We start from the raw sequence: 13,829 nt of genomic DNA on the forward strand, positions 1-13,829 counted from the left end.
TAAAATAGCAGCCTAAGAATCATAGAATAACCAGGTTGGAAGAGACCCACCAGATCATCAAGTCCAACCATTCCTATCAAACACTAAACCATGCCCCTTAGCACCTCGTCCACCCATGCCTTAAACACCTCCAGGGAAGGTGAATCAAGAACATACGCAACAGCGTATGCCTGCATCCACGTGAAGCAGGCACCTTCAGGAAAACCTTGTAGTTGCTGTTGGAGGCGACTCGCTACTAAAATGGTGATCTTTTCTCTTATCAGAGCCAGGCCTAGTGCTTTGGACTGTCTTTCCCACAAGTGGTTCATGGTAAGTTTGTCCTGGTTCTTTGTTAGAGTCAGCAAAAATATTGACGTTGGAAGAAATCTTTGGAGGGGCAGCTCGTAAAGCTACCTGATATTACTGGTGGCTTATCTTTCCTCTTGGTCTCCTACTTTCTGTCCTACTGAGGAGCTCAGGTACAGACCTCTGGAAAGGGGAGAAACATTGGTACCTACATGCCAAGATATTTTTCCTTTCAAAAGATAACGATTACTACCGACATGAGCAGATACAACAAGTCTGTACGGAGAGGAAATTGTAATTTTGCACAGCAAAGTTTCTATGCCTTAAATTGCTCAGGAGGAGAGCTAAAAGTTAACAACAACAACAAAAGGAAATGGATAACATGCAATGAACAGGGCTTGTTTTCATTATTGAAAAAGCTGAAATTGTCTACAGTTTAGCCATAAGGTGATTGTAGCATTTGGTCAATTGTAACTCTCTTAAACTAAACAATTCTGGGAGGAGAATCCAAAAAAAGCCCCCAGCTTCTCAGGAAATGAAGTCAGGATTTTTTGACTGGTGATTTATTTTCCTTTCATTTCACCTGGCAGCATAATCTCCCCCTCGACACAGCTCATTTCATTAATACCAAGCAGCTCAAATTCATTGTGGCTCGGAGCAAGTGGCAGGTGAGTTGGCCTTAATCTATGTTGGTTCTTTTTAGTTATGAATATATTTAATTACTTTTGCAACTATTAAAGGCTAGGGCAGCGGGCATGATAGAGATCTAATCTTGGCTATAAATGGATAATAAGCCCAGAAGGGAGTGGTCAATTAATGTGTCAGAAATAAATTACCTATGCTTTTGCTGCCTGGAAATCACCTGCTCTAATGCAGATGCCTTTAAGATATATAGTTGTGTCTAAGTTAGGTAACCTCAGCTGCTTTTGGAGTTGGTACTGAGCTGTAGACAGGTTCCAAGAAGATTCCACTTTTCATAGAATCACAGCATGGTTTGGCCTGGAAGGAACCTTAAAGATCATCCAGTTCTAACACCCCTGCCATGACCAGGGACACCTCCCACTAGGTCAGGTTACTCAAAGCCTCATCCAACCTTGAAAGCTGCCTTTCCATCTGCTTTGAGTGGCCAAGTTGTCTTTGAAAATTCAAGCAAGGTCCTGCTTCCCTGTTCGCAACAACAAGTATGTCCCCTGGAGTCAATTCACCTCTGTGAATGAGACAAGAGGAAGACTTGGAGAGCAAATGAGGCCTGGATTGACGATACGTATAAAAGGGTGGCAATGTGGTATTAAACTAGTATGTGTGGTATTTAAGAGTGCAGAATTTCTTTGTAGCTGCTTGCTTTACCATATTCCCACCATGTTTCCATCTGACCGGGCTGTACTTTGGTTTGCTTTTCAGAGGTCTCTGATGTGCTACAAATCCATACTTGTGATGCGCTCTATCCCAGAAATCCTGGAAAGGACTCATGATAACACTTCCCTGGCCATCTCCCGACATCTTATTGAAGAAAGCACTTCATCCAGTACCAGCGGCTCCTCTTCAGACAATGAGAACTCGCATTTCCCCAAGAAGAGGCACTTTGGCTCTACACCTGAACTGCATTTGTCCATATTTGATGCACCAAGCCACCAGGAGGCTCCAAAACACCCAAGTGAAGAGAAACACTCCAAAATCTCAGTCCCTCCGGTAAAACCAATGCGGAGGAAGTACGCTTCAATGAAAGCTGAGGTGGCGGACAAATCACCTACAGAAAGTAAAGAGCTCATGGCAAGTACCTTGAAGGAGAAAAACGAAGGGCTCCATCCTAGACATCAAGATGAGAGGGCAGAGCAGTCCCAAAGAAGTGATGCTGCTGAGCCTTCATCAGTGAGAACTTCCACAGAAAGAACACCACAGAAAGAAAAAACAGACGTATTTTTATCCGATAAGGATGGAATTGAAAAGGCTGGGGATGGGACAGAAAAGCCACCTGTCTGTGTTCCTAGACAGAGTGTCATTAAAAGCACTTTCTACAGCCAAGCAGCTGAGCTACCTGCAAGAGGGCCTTCCTCACCAGGCAGGGAGTTCAGAAGGCACTTGGATAGAGCAAGAAGGACTTTCCGGAAAGCTGGATATTCAAAGGTGCCCCTCAGTGGTCTCCGTGAACCCCTTCTAGAGCAGTTTGAACTGGAAGAACAAGAAGGAAAGTCTGAAGTTGGAGATGATCACAGGGAAAGTCTGCTTGGTTCCTTGACCAAATCAGCTTCATTTGACACTGCAAGGAAACCACCACATCCTGCCATTGCTGGTGCTAGCCGAAGCCGTTCCCTGGATGACTACAGGTTGAGAGCTTCAAGATCAGTAAGGGAACAAGATATTTTGGAGGAAGACTGTGATGTATTGTCACAGGAAAGTTGTCCTGAAGGCAGTGACCACTGTGACATTTCTGCTGGGCCTGGCAAGCTATGTTCTGTAGATATTTCAAAGCAAGAAGACGTCAGGAGAGCCAGCGGGGATTGTTCAGATCAGCCCCCTCCTTCCATACAATGTGAGGATAACGGGTGCCCGGCTGGTTTTGTGCAACAAGTAGAGAGACTTCCAGTGTCACCTCACAGGAGTGAGAATAGGAAACATTTACTGAAGAAGTCAAAAGCTTACGTTGATGAGGAAGATGAAGATTTGGAAGGTAAAATTCCTGATCTATCTGCCCAGTGCTCAGGTGTGACTGCATCATCTGCTGAAAAACATGAAAGCATGGAGCATAAATCCTCCCCAGTCAGTGCCTCTGACACTGCTTTTCAGGAGGCTGAGCAGTCCATTTCAACTCTTGCACGGTCAGAGACCACCTCCAAGTCAACCCCTGCAGATAACAGAGTCATGTATCCACCCCAGGAGTCTGCTCACAGTACGGACATCCACTCAGATCTAAAAGGTGGAAGCCTGCTCATCAAAAGGACAGCCCCAGTTCCACCTTGGAAAGAGAAAAGGCAGAAACATTCACATGAGAAGACTTCTGCTCATGGTGCTGCCAAATCTGATCTCATGGAGGATGAAAGCCCTGTTGTTTTAACAGGGCCACAAACAGAAATGGATTCACTTTCAGTATGTAAAGACAAAAATCAGGAACTTCCTAGTCAAAGTGTTCCAGCACCTACTGTCTTGGTGGGCAAACAGAAAGGCACCCTAACTGCTCTACACACAGCTGATGAAGATGTTCATCAGAAAGTGAAGACTTGTAAAGAGTCGAGATCTTCTGTCCTGGAGGATGAAGGACTGGGTATTACAGGAATCACTCAGCCATCAGCCCACGATAACAAAAGCCAAGCGCACAAGTGGGCTCCTGATAAAGTAGACACAGCATCAGCCATCCTGAAGGGAGAGCATCTCGTTGCTCCAGAAGTCCCACCACCAAAATCTATGCAAACTTTAGTCTCTGATGGAGCACAGCAGGCTGAAAGAGAATGGCCAGTTCATAGCAAGGAGAGGCTTGCTGCTCTGAGGAATGAAAGCTCAGCTATCACAGAGGTTGTTCCCAGTTTGGCCCCTGAGGCTCAAATAGAGGGAGCTGAACCCCAGAAGGTTTCTGAAGGCAGTGGCATGGTGCCTGCTGGTCTGAAGAGCAGACAACCAGCTAGAACTGTGTCCTCCCAAAATACTGGCTTCCCTTCGGTCTGTAAGAGTGAAAAGCAAGAACATCCGAAGGCATCGCTTAGCAGTGAGGTGAGATCTGTTGTGACACCAAGTGGAAGCCAAGCAGCTGGACAGACTATGCCTGCTCCTTTCCCCAAGGCTGGACATCAGGTGTTTGAGCAGCACAGGGCTGACTATCTCAGTGGCAGAGTTTCTGCTGATCTAGAGGGTGGCCCTCCAGGTGCCTTAACTGCTTCAGAACCAGAAGTTGCTCCAGCTTCAGTCTGCGAGACAGAATATGATGAACATCCAAAGTTTTATGGTCAGGGTAGAGGCATTGCCTTAGAAAGTGGAAGCTATGATGCTGGAAAAACTGTCCCACCATCACTTCACGAGGATCAAAGTCAGGAGGTCCCACATCACAGGTCTTCTTTTTACAGTGATGAGGAGTCTGCTGTGCTGGAGGGCTTAGTGGATGAGATGGTTTCTCTCTCTGAAGAGATGAATGTTTGGGCAGAGTCAGTTTCTGGTGAAGAGGAACACAGAAAGCATATCTCTTCTCCCCCAGAGATGTTCTACAAAAGCCCAGATAGCCAAGCACCCACAGACACCTTCTTCCCTTCTGTTCAACGGGGAGAAATAGGAGAAGTCTCTGAGCTGGATGACTTTGCAGAACCCTATCTTGTTTTGAGTGAGGAGTCAGTGGTACTGGAAGGGCAGGGAGCACAGACAGTTCCTCATGAATGTGAACATCTGGAAGACTTAGCATTTGAGAGCGCCGCTTCTAGCCAAGTGAGTGTTTCCTCAACAGATAGCATGGACACTGGACAAAGACCCAGTCAAGTCTCAGTGAGCAAGAACACTGCTAAACACCCAGAAGTTTCTTTAGTGAAAATCAAAGACCTGTCAGATGAAACACCCAGTCTTGGCAGTGGAACTCCAAAATTTGACATCTCAGAGGTAGAACCTGCCTATTTGAATTTCTCTGACTTGTATGACATTGTCTATTTTCCATTTGAATTTCTGAACTATAAGAAGCCTTCACCCAAACCACCTGCTAGACGGTTTATACCTTTTGGTGAAAGGGCAAGGTCACCTCCTGGGGGACATTTGCATAAGGATAAAAGATTGTGCATCAGAGAAGAGGCAGCAGATAAGAACAGGAAGAATCGTTTGGAAACATCTGAGGATTCAAAGGCAACTAAATTATTAGCCGTGGGGAAAGGGTCAGAGAGTCATAAGGAAATGTATGGCCTTCAAAAAGACTCAAGTGGTAAGCAGAAAAGCTCCTTCTACAACAAGCCAGGACTCTTTAAGCCATATGCAAGGTCTCATTCAGTGGAGCAGTCAGTGGAGCTGAGTCTGAAGAAGAAAGTAAAAGCTTCAGTTGCCCATATTTCAAAAATCCTAAAAGGAAAGATATCTCCTGAGCCAGAGACAGAGGAAGGTAAATATTTTACTCTGTGCCTTCACAGATCTGCTGCTATAACTGGGCTTTGCTAAATCTGCCTTTTCCTTTGTCCCCAGTGTTTCTGAGGCTGTGGTTAGACCGTCATTGCAAAACTGGCAGTTGCAGGTTATGAAATTAGCAATCTTCAGCCTCACCACTAGCTCTCTGCTACTGTCTCACTTCAATGCAGAGTCAGCTGGGTTTGCTGATATAAGTAGGTTAAATTCACCTGTTTGAGTTTGCACAAAAGTACATCAGGGCTGGATGGTGCTTTCTTGCAGTTTCTTCTGCAGTTAGCATCTGACCATGGCAAATTGTTAAAGCTAAAGTGACTGGGAGAAGTTGGTGATGTCACCCTGGCTACTTAAGTTTATGACACTGAACAAGAGCCTCCATCCTTTCCTCTCTGCCATCCATAGATGTGATCTCTTCTTCCAGGACATCATTCTGTTTGTAACACTGTCACAGCCTTCCCTGTTGACTGAAATCTCATTAATAAGGAAGCCTGTGACTGATGAGCTATTTATGTGGAAACAGCAGAACTGTCTGCTGTAAATGGATGCTGCAGGGAGGAGGATGGCCTTGAATGACTTCTCATTCTTTCTTGAAACAGAGTTTGGTGAGCTGGGAAGTGAGGCAGTAGAAAAAGAAATGTTAACAGGGGCTGAAGGATCTCTGAAGAGGAAATCAGCACTCTCTTCATTCAAGTTATCAAGCCTGATGCCAAAGGAGAAAGGTATTGCTATTGTATAAGTCATCAATTTTATCATGAGGTATCGCTGATGAATAAGACAGTGCTGTGTGAGGCCAGTTTCTAAGGATGGAACTGCAATGGTTGTCTAGAGGTGACCTGGACCACCTCATGCAATATGAGCCAGCCTCCTCAATTTACTTCATGACTATGTCCTTGCTAAGACTGCCTTGTCTTAACATTACTTGCCAATTGGAGCCTTTCTGGGAAGCCACTGCAGAGAAATAATATTTATTCATAAGCTAGAAAGAGAAGAAATGAAATATCCAAGGGCAGGACAGCAGAAGCAGGGAGTTGTGAGTTCCTACACTCCGATCCTGCGTGTACACATAAGGGACAGACACGCTGCTGTAAGAGGCAGAGCTGCGAAATCATAAATGTTGGGGCAGCCCCAAATGGCATGGCAGCAAAGCAGAGAACTTGCTTTTGTCCAGGCAAGTTTCCCCTTGACTCTAGCAGGAACATTTTCTGAGGTGAGATCAATGCCACAGAATTCAGCAGAGCTCAGCCAAACTGGGAAGTGCAGGTGTGTGATGCTGGCAGCTCCTAGGCACTACAAAAGAAAACCCTAGAGAAACACAGAAGAAAACCTCAACTCCCCCTTTTCCATGAAGATAGCAGCAGATTTGATGCTCTGTGGGGTTTTTTCCCTATTCCATATCGATCTTTTACCTCCTCTTCTTTCCTGTGTTGTCTTGATCTGATCACCTCTTCCTTGAAATACAATCATTTAGTTTTGCCCCCACATTTAAGCAAGGCCAGAAGGAAACTCTTGCTTTGACATGCTCTCTCTGTCCTCTGAGCTGTTCTGCTGCCTTAGCTGTACCAGCACGGCTGGGCAATGCAGATGTTCCCTACGGACCTTCCAAGATTTGGATTACTATCTTTCAGTCATACCTTATCCATGGGGAGGAATGGGGCACCTACACCTATGTACCCAATGTTCAAGGGGTTCTCCAACCAGCAGCCAGAGCATGAACCAGAAATGTTCTTAAATCAATTAAAAATACTTTCTGATGTCCTGCATGAAGTCGTTTTCCACATAGCCCTCACGACCACTCTGAATCATTTCTTTTCCTCTTCTTCGCAGCACCTTTATTTGTGGAGGAGCTCATTGATCAGGCTGCTGCCATCGGACAGTGTGTGACGCTGTCGTGCCGGACGGCATCTCACTCCTCCGTACACATCGACTGGTTCAGAGGTGACATTGGCATCCCTCTAGGGATTCCCTAACCTCTGGGACAGGGGTGCAGGGAAGGTTTAAGATACACTGGTATCAGTTTGCAAGGTACTTATCTCTCCTGTCTCCTGCCTTTCAGATGGGATACCTGTCTATGGCAGCAGCCGGATCCTCATCTCAGGCACACTCAAAAACTTCCAGCTGTTAACTATTCTTTCTGTTAATGCTGATGATTTTGGTATTTACACCTGTGTGGCCACAAACTCCCTGGGCTCAGCATCCACCTCTTGCATCTTAAGAAAAGCAGGTAATAGAAGTAGCTAGTTCTTTTATATCTCTCTGTATATATAGAGAGAGATAAACACACACACTTAGATATACACACACTTAGATATACACACACACACACTTTTATACGTGTGTGTGTGTATATATATATTTATCAATGGTAAGGGATGTGTGCAGAACTCATCAGCTCCTGAGGTTTTATTCACCATCAGATTGTTGGGTTTTTGTCTGCCCTTGACCCAGCTGAAATCAGGAAACCCTGCAACTTGAGAGCTAGAAGCAGAGTGAATTCAAAAAAAAAAAAGAAAAAGAAAGAGGATCTCTGTAATAGCTAAAGCAGCTGGGATTCAGGAGCAGCGACAGTGAGATAGGTGCTGATGGTTAACAGGTTTCACAAATCTAATTTAGTTTGGAAAGCAGATTTTGAAGATTAAGGCAGCTCCAGGTTTGGAAAACAGTAGTAGTTCTGCCCAAAAATGTGACATGTAAATACCTGTGAGATGAGATTTCCTCAGATAGGTTCGAAGGGCAATCTCTCCCTAGCCTGCCCTAGTCCACAGCCATAGCCCTTGCTTTCTGGTAGCGTGGCACCTTTTGCAGGGTTCATTGCCTCTTCTTCACTCTTTAGTCTCCCTCCTGCATTCAGAGACACTCCAGTAACCATGTGGTTCTAGAACCAGACTTCAAAATCTTAATACAGAGTTTAAATTAGGCATAGTTAAATTGCTGTTCCACTAAGTGTTTATATATAGAATCATATAGAGTCATAGAATCATAGAATGATTTGGGTTGGAAGGGACCTTAAAGATCATCCAGTTCCAATCCCCCTGCCATGTGCAGGGACACCTTCCACTGGATCAAGTTGCTAAAAGCCTCATCCAGCTTGTCCTTGAACAATTCCAAGGATGGGCTATCCACAACTTCTCTGAGCAACCTGTTCCAGTGCCTCACCACCCTCATAGTAAAAAATTTCTTTCAAATGTGTAATCTAATCTCCCCTCTTTCAGCTTAAAACTGTTCCTCCTTGTCCTATCCCTGCACTCCCTGATAAAGAGTCCCTCCTCATCTTTCCTGCAGGGCTCCTTTAAGTACTAGAAGACTGCAAATATATATATATAAAAAATATATATAGATTAATATACATATTTAAACATCTCTCATACATATATATTTTTTTTATATATATATGTATGAGAGATGTTTAAATATGTTTAAATATATATTTATATATATATATAAAGAATACCTGTAACTGCGAAATGCTGGGTGTAGAGGTATGTATTACAGGAATGCTATTGCTAACAGCCACTGGTTCTTGTGCCTCCTCTTGACAGAGATTCCTCCAAGCCCTCCACCCCCTGACATCGTGGAGGTCTACGAGGATGGAGTGCAGGTGGTCTGGAAACCTGTGGAAACCAACATCCCTGTCCGTTACACTGTCCAGTGCAAGAGCGAAGGTAAAGTGGAGTGTTGCCCTTGCACCTTGCAGGGAACATCTTGATTTGTATGATCTCTTCACCAGCTGGATGTTTTATTTTTATTCAGAAATAGCCTGATTTAACTCTCTAGTTTAGAGTTGGGAATGAAATTTGTACAGCCGTCATTTAGCTGTTTAAAAGCTAGAGGCTGCGCTGGATAAATCAGCTTGGAATACACATACTCATCATACAAAGGCTTTGGTGGAGCGTGAATCAAAGTAGGTCACATGTAAGCTGTGGCCAAAAAGTCATAGAATCATAGAATCATAGAATAACCAGGTTGGAAGAGACCCACCGGATCATCGAGTCCAACCATTCCCACCAATCTCTAAACCATGTCCCTCAGCACCTCATCCATCCGCAGCTTAAGCACCTGAAGGGAAGGCGAGTCAACCACCTCCCTGGCCAGACCATTCCATTGCCTAATGACCCTTTCAGTGAAGAATGTCCAGCCTAAATCTCCCCTGGCGGATCTTAAGGCCATTCCCTCTCGTCCTGTCCCCTGTCACTTGGGAGAAGAGGCCAGCACCCTCCTCTCCACAACCTCCTTTCAGGTAGTTATGTAGAGCAATAAGGTCTCCCCTCAGCCTCCTCTTCTCCAGGCTAAACACCCCCAGCTCTCTCAGCCGCTCCTCGTAAGACTTCTTCTCCAGCCCCTTCACCAGCTTCGTTGCTCTTCTCTGGACTCGCTCCAGAGCCTCAACATCCTTCTTGTGGTGAGGGGCCCAGAACTGAACACAGGATTCGAGGAGCGGTCTCACCAGTGCCGAGTATAGAGGGAGGATAACCTCCCTGGACCTGCTGGTCACGCCGTTTCTGATACAAGCCAAGATGCCATTGGCCTTCTTGGCCACCTGGGCCCCTGCTGGCTCATATTCAGTCGGCTGTCAACCAACGCCCCCAGGTCCCTCTCCTCCAGGCAGCTTTCTAGACAGACTTCTCCCAGTCTGTAGCACTGCATAGGGTTGTTGTGCCCCAAGTGCAGGACCCGGCACTTGGCCTTGTTAAACCTCATGCCATTGGACCCTGCCCAGCGGTCCAGCCTGTTCAGATCCCTTTGCAGAGCCTCCCGACCCTCCAGCAGATCAACACTTCCACCCAGCTTAGTGTCGTCTGCAAACTTGCTAAGGGTGCACTCGATGCCTTCATCCAGGTCATTGATAAAGACATTGAACAGGGCTGGACCCAGCACTGAGCCCTGGGGAACCCCACTTGTCACTGGCCTCCAGCTGGATTTCACACCATTTCCCACCACTCTCTGGGCCATCCATCCAACCAGTTTTCCACCCAGGAGAGTGTGCGCCTGTCCAGGCCAGAGGTGAGTTTCTCAAGCAGAACGCTGTGAGAAACTGTGTCAAAGGCTTTGCTGAAGTCCAGGAAGATCCATCCACAGCCTTTCCCTCATCCAGCAGCCGAGTCACTTTGTCATAGAAGGCGATCAGGTTAGTCTGGCAAGACCTGCCTTTTGTGAACCCATGTTGACTGGGCCTGATCACCCGCTTCTCTTGCATGTGCTTCATGATAGCACTCAAGATCACCTGCTCCATGACTTTCCCTGGCACTGAGGTCAGACTGACAGGCCTGTAGCTCCCCAGATCCGCCTTGTGCCCCTTCTTATAGATGGGCACAACATCAGCCAGCCTCCAGTCCAGTGGTACCTCCCCAGTAATCCAGGACCGCTGGAAGATGACGGAAGTGAACAGCTACAGAAGATGTGTGGCTGGTGCCAGACACAAAGTCCTGAGTAATCCTCTCAAATTACAGTTCTGATGAGTTTATACACCAAAAATGCCCAGAAACAACAAGCAGCAGACAATATCATCCTGTACACAGGCTTTCTGAACAGTCTACGCAGAAAGATGGTCTATCAAAAAGGCCTACACTAACATCCTACACTAACATCCTACACTAAACAGCCACGCTTTCTTTTCTCCATTTATTATGCAGGAGGCTTAGGGCAAACAGCCAGGACAAGATGACAAAAAGTTTGGCAAAACTACATCACCCCCTTGATGTTCTTTTCCAAGGCTTCGTCCAGAGTTGAAGCAGATGCTTTCTTGTTTAATCCCATGCATTTGAATCAAATCCCCAAGCCTGTTCCATCTCTCCGGGGACTGGTTTTGCTGTTATGCCATGCCTGACAGTAATTTCTAGTGCAGTCACACAGCCCTTTGGATTCAACTGCTCCATGTTCCTTCTTTTAACTCCACAACCATACACACGCTCCTTTCTGGATTAACACGAGCGTGGGCAGAAGCTTTCTGCCTTTTCACTCTGGAGGTGATTAACTGATCCAGCACAGTTTTCTTTATTGTTATTCCTTTCGAGAGAAGTGTAGGCAAGACTTCAGAGAGAATACAAATGCAAGATTTTCCTAATAGGAAGAAAAACAGGAAAGAGCATCTTTAGTTGTACTCTGTGTATTTGGCAGGGACATGCAAAGTCCTGCTTTCCTGGACACAGGAAGATTAAGATAATCAGAAAAAAAAACTTTTCCAACTTTAATAATTCTGTGATTCTATACATCTATGATTCTACGTTCTCTTTTCTGTCTTTCCTTGGTAAAGATGGGGAGTGGACAACTCTCGCTTCTGACATTGCTGACTGCTGCTACCATGCCAAGAATCTCTCCAAGGGGTTTATCTACTACTTCAGGACAGCCTGCACCAGTAAAGCAGGAATGGGGCCTTATAGCGACCCATCTGCCAAAGTGAAAATCATCGGGAAGGACCAAATGGGTAAGATCGAGTGCCAAAAAAAGCATTGTGGTTTTCCTGCATCAAAACAATTACAATCCCTTGAATGCAGGTCCAGAAATTAAGAACAAATGAATCAACAGCAAAACCACTTGGTTCAGGGTGGTTTAGCGCTTCCTCCTCTTTGACTTTCTTATTTAAAAGTATTATTTTCTAATGCTGGGCAGAGTGAGGTGAATATATGTGAACATAACAGAAGTAAATAAGAAATTAATAACAGCATGTAAATATAAACAATAAATAATATGTGAATATTTATATAAATAGAATACTAATAATCTCGAAACTGTAGATTATCTACTGAAGGCACACTTGATTTTTTGTGTGAAATCATGAGAAAACAGGTCTGGGACAATGAATGTGTTATTGGAGGCGTTGATCTATTGGTACAGATCTGCCACTGGTGAAAGCCCTGGACCGGTTCTTTGTTATGGACTCAGTCTTCAATTTAGTAGCTAACATATGCATTCTGGTGTTTGTTACTGGGAATTATCGCCCTACTGTGGTGTATTTTTCAACTGTATTTTGTCTTTGAAGAAAGAAGGAGAAAGAAAGAAGCTCGATTTACTGTATTTTTCAGCTGTTTGAATACTTGGTGTTCTTCACATGTTTTTAAAATTAAGAAACCCAAAGCCCTACAGCAAACACATCCACGTGACAAAGGAAGTATCCTTTCTGCCAAGAGGTGAAAGGATAGTCTAACTGGAATTTCCTCCCAGTGGAGAGGAGTTTTCTGTAAAAATCAGTTCACAGGAAATATTTTTAACTCACCCTAAATCCTCTGCTTTCCCTTGACCCATGATTCATTAATATTTTAATGTGCCCAGCATTTCCAAGCAGATGCTTTAATGTGTCCAGAGCTGCTTTATGTGTCCAGAGCTGCTTTAACGTGCCCAGGGATGCTTTAATATTTCAGGGAGCACTCGGACCCCACCACACACCAGAACCAGAGCAACAAGTTTCAGCCACTGCCCTGAAATAACCAAATAAACAACTTTCTAATTCTTTGTCATTGTCTTAGGGTGCCCTGATGACTCGTTATGCGAGATGAACACCAGTGACTGAGATGTTTGATATAATACACAATACACAATGCATCTCACATAGTCTGGAGTGGTCACACCAGGGAATTACTAGGTGGACAGTCTAGAATCTGTTGCATTCAAATAATATTGTGTGCCACAGAGGGAAGACAACCCACAATCTCGCCTGGAAGAAGCCCCGTTTTCACCTTTGTTGTTGCTCATAGCTAGTGGAGGGTGGCTCAGAGAGGCTCTAGTTTCCACATAGAGGTGTTTTCCTGTGTAATCCCTGTCACTTTTTCTCTGCAGAACTTCGTGCTGCAATGCAGAACTTCCCATCGCCTGCTGCTGAAGAAGAGAGTGAAATAATCACACCATCGGAGCCTTTCCCAACCTACCAGACCTACGCCTTCCAAACAGAGATCAAAAGGTAATGAATTCAACTGAGCCTTCAACCAGACAGAGGGAAATGCCACATATGGCTGGAGTTTAGAAAAGTCACTTTTATAAATGTGCTGCTCATCTAGTGTCATGGTGCTCTGTTGAAAACACCTCCACAGCAATACGTATAAACCTGAGATCATTGACTGAGATATCTTCATCAAAGTTTGGTAGGATTCAGCTGTGAGTCTTCTGTGAGAGCAAAGGAGGCTGCGCTGGGCACCAGGACAGCCCCTTAGTACATTATGAAATGAGCCCAGGGCTAACAAAAGCTCTTCTTGCCTCATCAACCTTTGCAGCTACCAGTTTCTGACATGGGGTTGGGATTCAACTTTTTCTGCCTAGGAGATAGGCACCAACTTGTCTTTTCAACAGAAGGGGGTAGTTCTCTCGCTCCAGACACAATGAGCCACCTTCTCTCTCCAAAGGAGCTGAGCTCTCACTCCTTTAATGACTGTACAACCTAGAGACACAGGAGGATGTGCAAACTATGATAATAGATGCAATAACTCAAAACTGGGCATGGATGAAAAACACAGCATGGGATCCTGATGGTTTTAAAGAAC

At 45.1% G+C, this 13,829-nt stretch overlaps 2 protein-coding genes across 2 annotated transcripts in view; one reads left to right on the forward strand and one right to left on the reverse strand.

The window, feature by feature from the left end:
• The window catches only part of C6H1orf35 (chromosome 6 C1orf35 homolog), a 404,048-nt gene that overhangs the window by 313,827 nt on the left and 76,392 nt on the right, over positions 1 to 13,829 (reverse strand). The gene's annotated exons all lie outside the window — the stretch shown is intronic.
• The window catches only part of OBSCN (obscurin, cytoskeletal calmodulin and titin-interacting RhoGEF), a 202,336-nt gene that overhangs the window by 183,894 nt on the left and 4,613 nt on the right, over positions 1 to 13,829 (forward strand). Inside the window, exons 109-117 of the mRNA XM_069859115.1 lie at positions 264 to 309; positions 876 to 953; positions 1,687 to 5,344; positions 5,961 to 6,083; positions 7,189 to 7,299; positions 7,418 to 7,585; positions 8,901 to 9,023; positions 11,612 to 11,782; positions 13,132 to 13,252. Coding sequence (XP_069715216.1) covers positions 264 to 309; positions 876 to 953; positions 1,687 to 5,344; positions 5,961 to 6,083; positions 7,189 to 7,299; positions 7,418 to 7,585; positions 8,901 to 9,023; positions 11,612 to 11,782; positions 13,132 to 13,252 — 4,599 coding nt within the window. The remainder of the gene's footprint in view (positions 1 to 263; positions 310 to 875; positions 954 to 1,686; positions 5,345 to 5,960; positions 6,084 to 7,188; positions 7,300 to 7,417; positions 7,586 to 8,900; positions 9,024 to 11,611; positions 11,783 to 13,131; positions 13,253 to 13,829) is intronic.

This window comes from Phaenicophaeus curvirostris, chromosome 6 (assembly GCF_032191515.1).
Source record: "Phaenicophaeus curvirostris isolate KB17595 chromosome 6, BPBGC_Pcur_1.0, whole genome shotgun sequence".
NCBI lineage: Eukaryota > Metazoa > Chordata > Aves > Cuculiformes > Cuculidae > Phaenicophaeus > Phaenicophaeus curvirostris.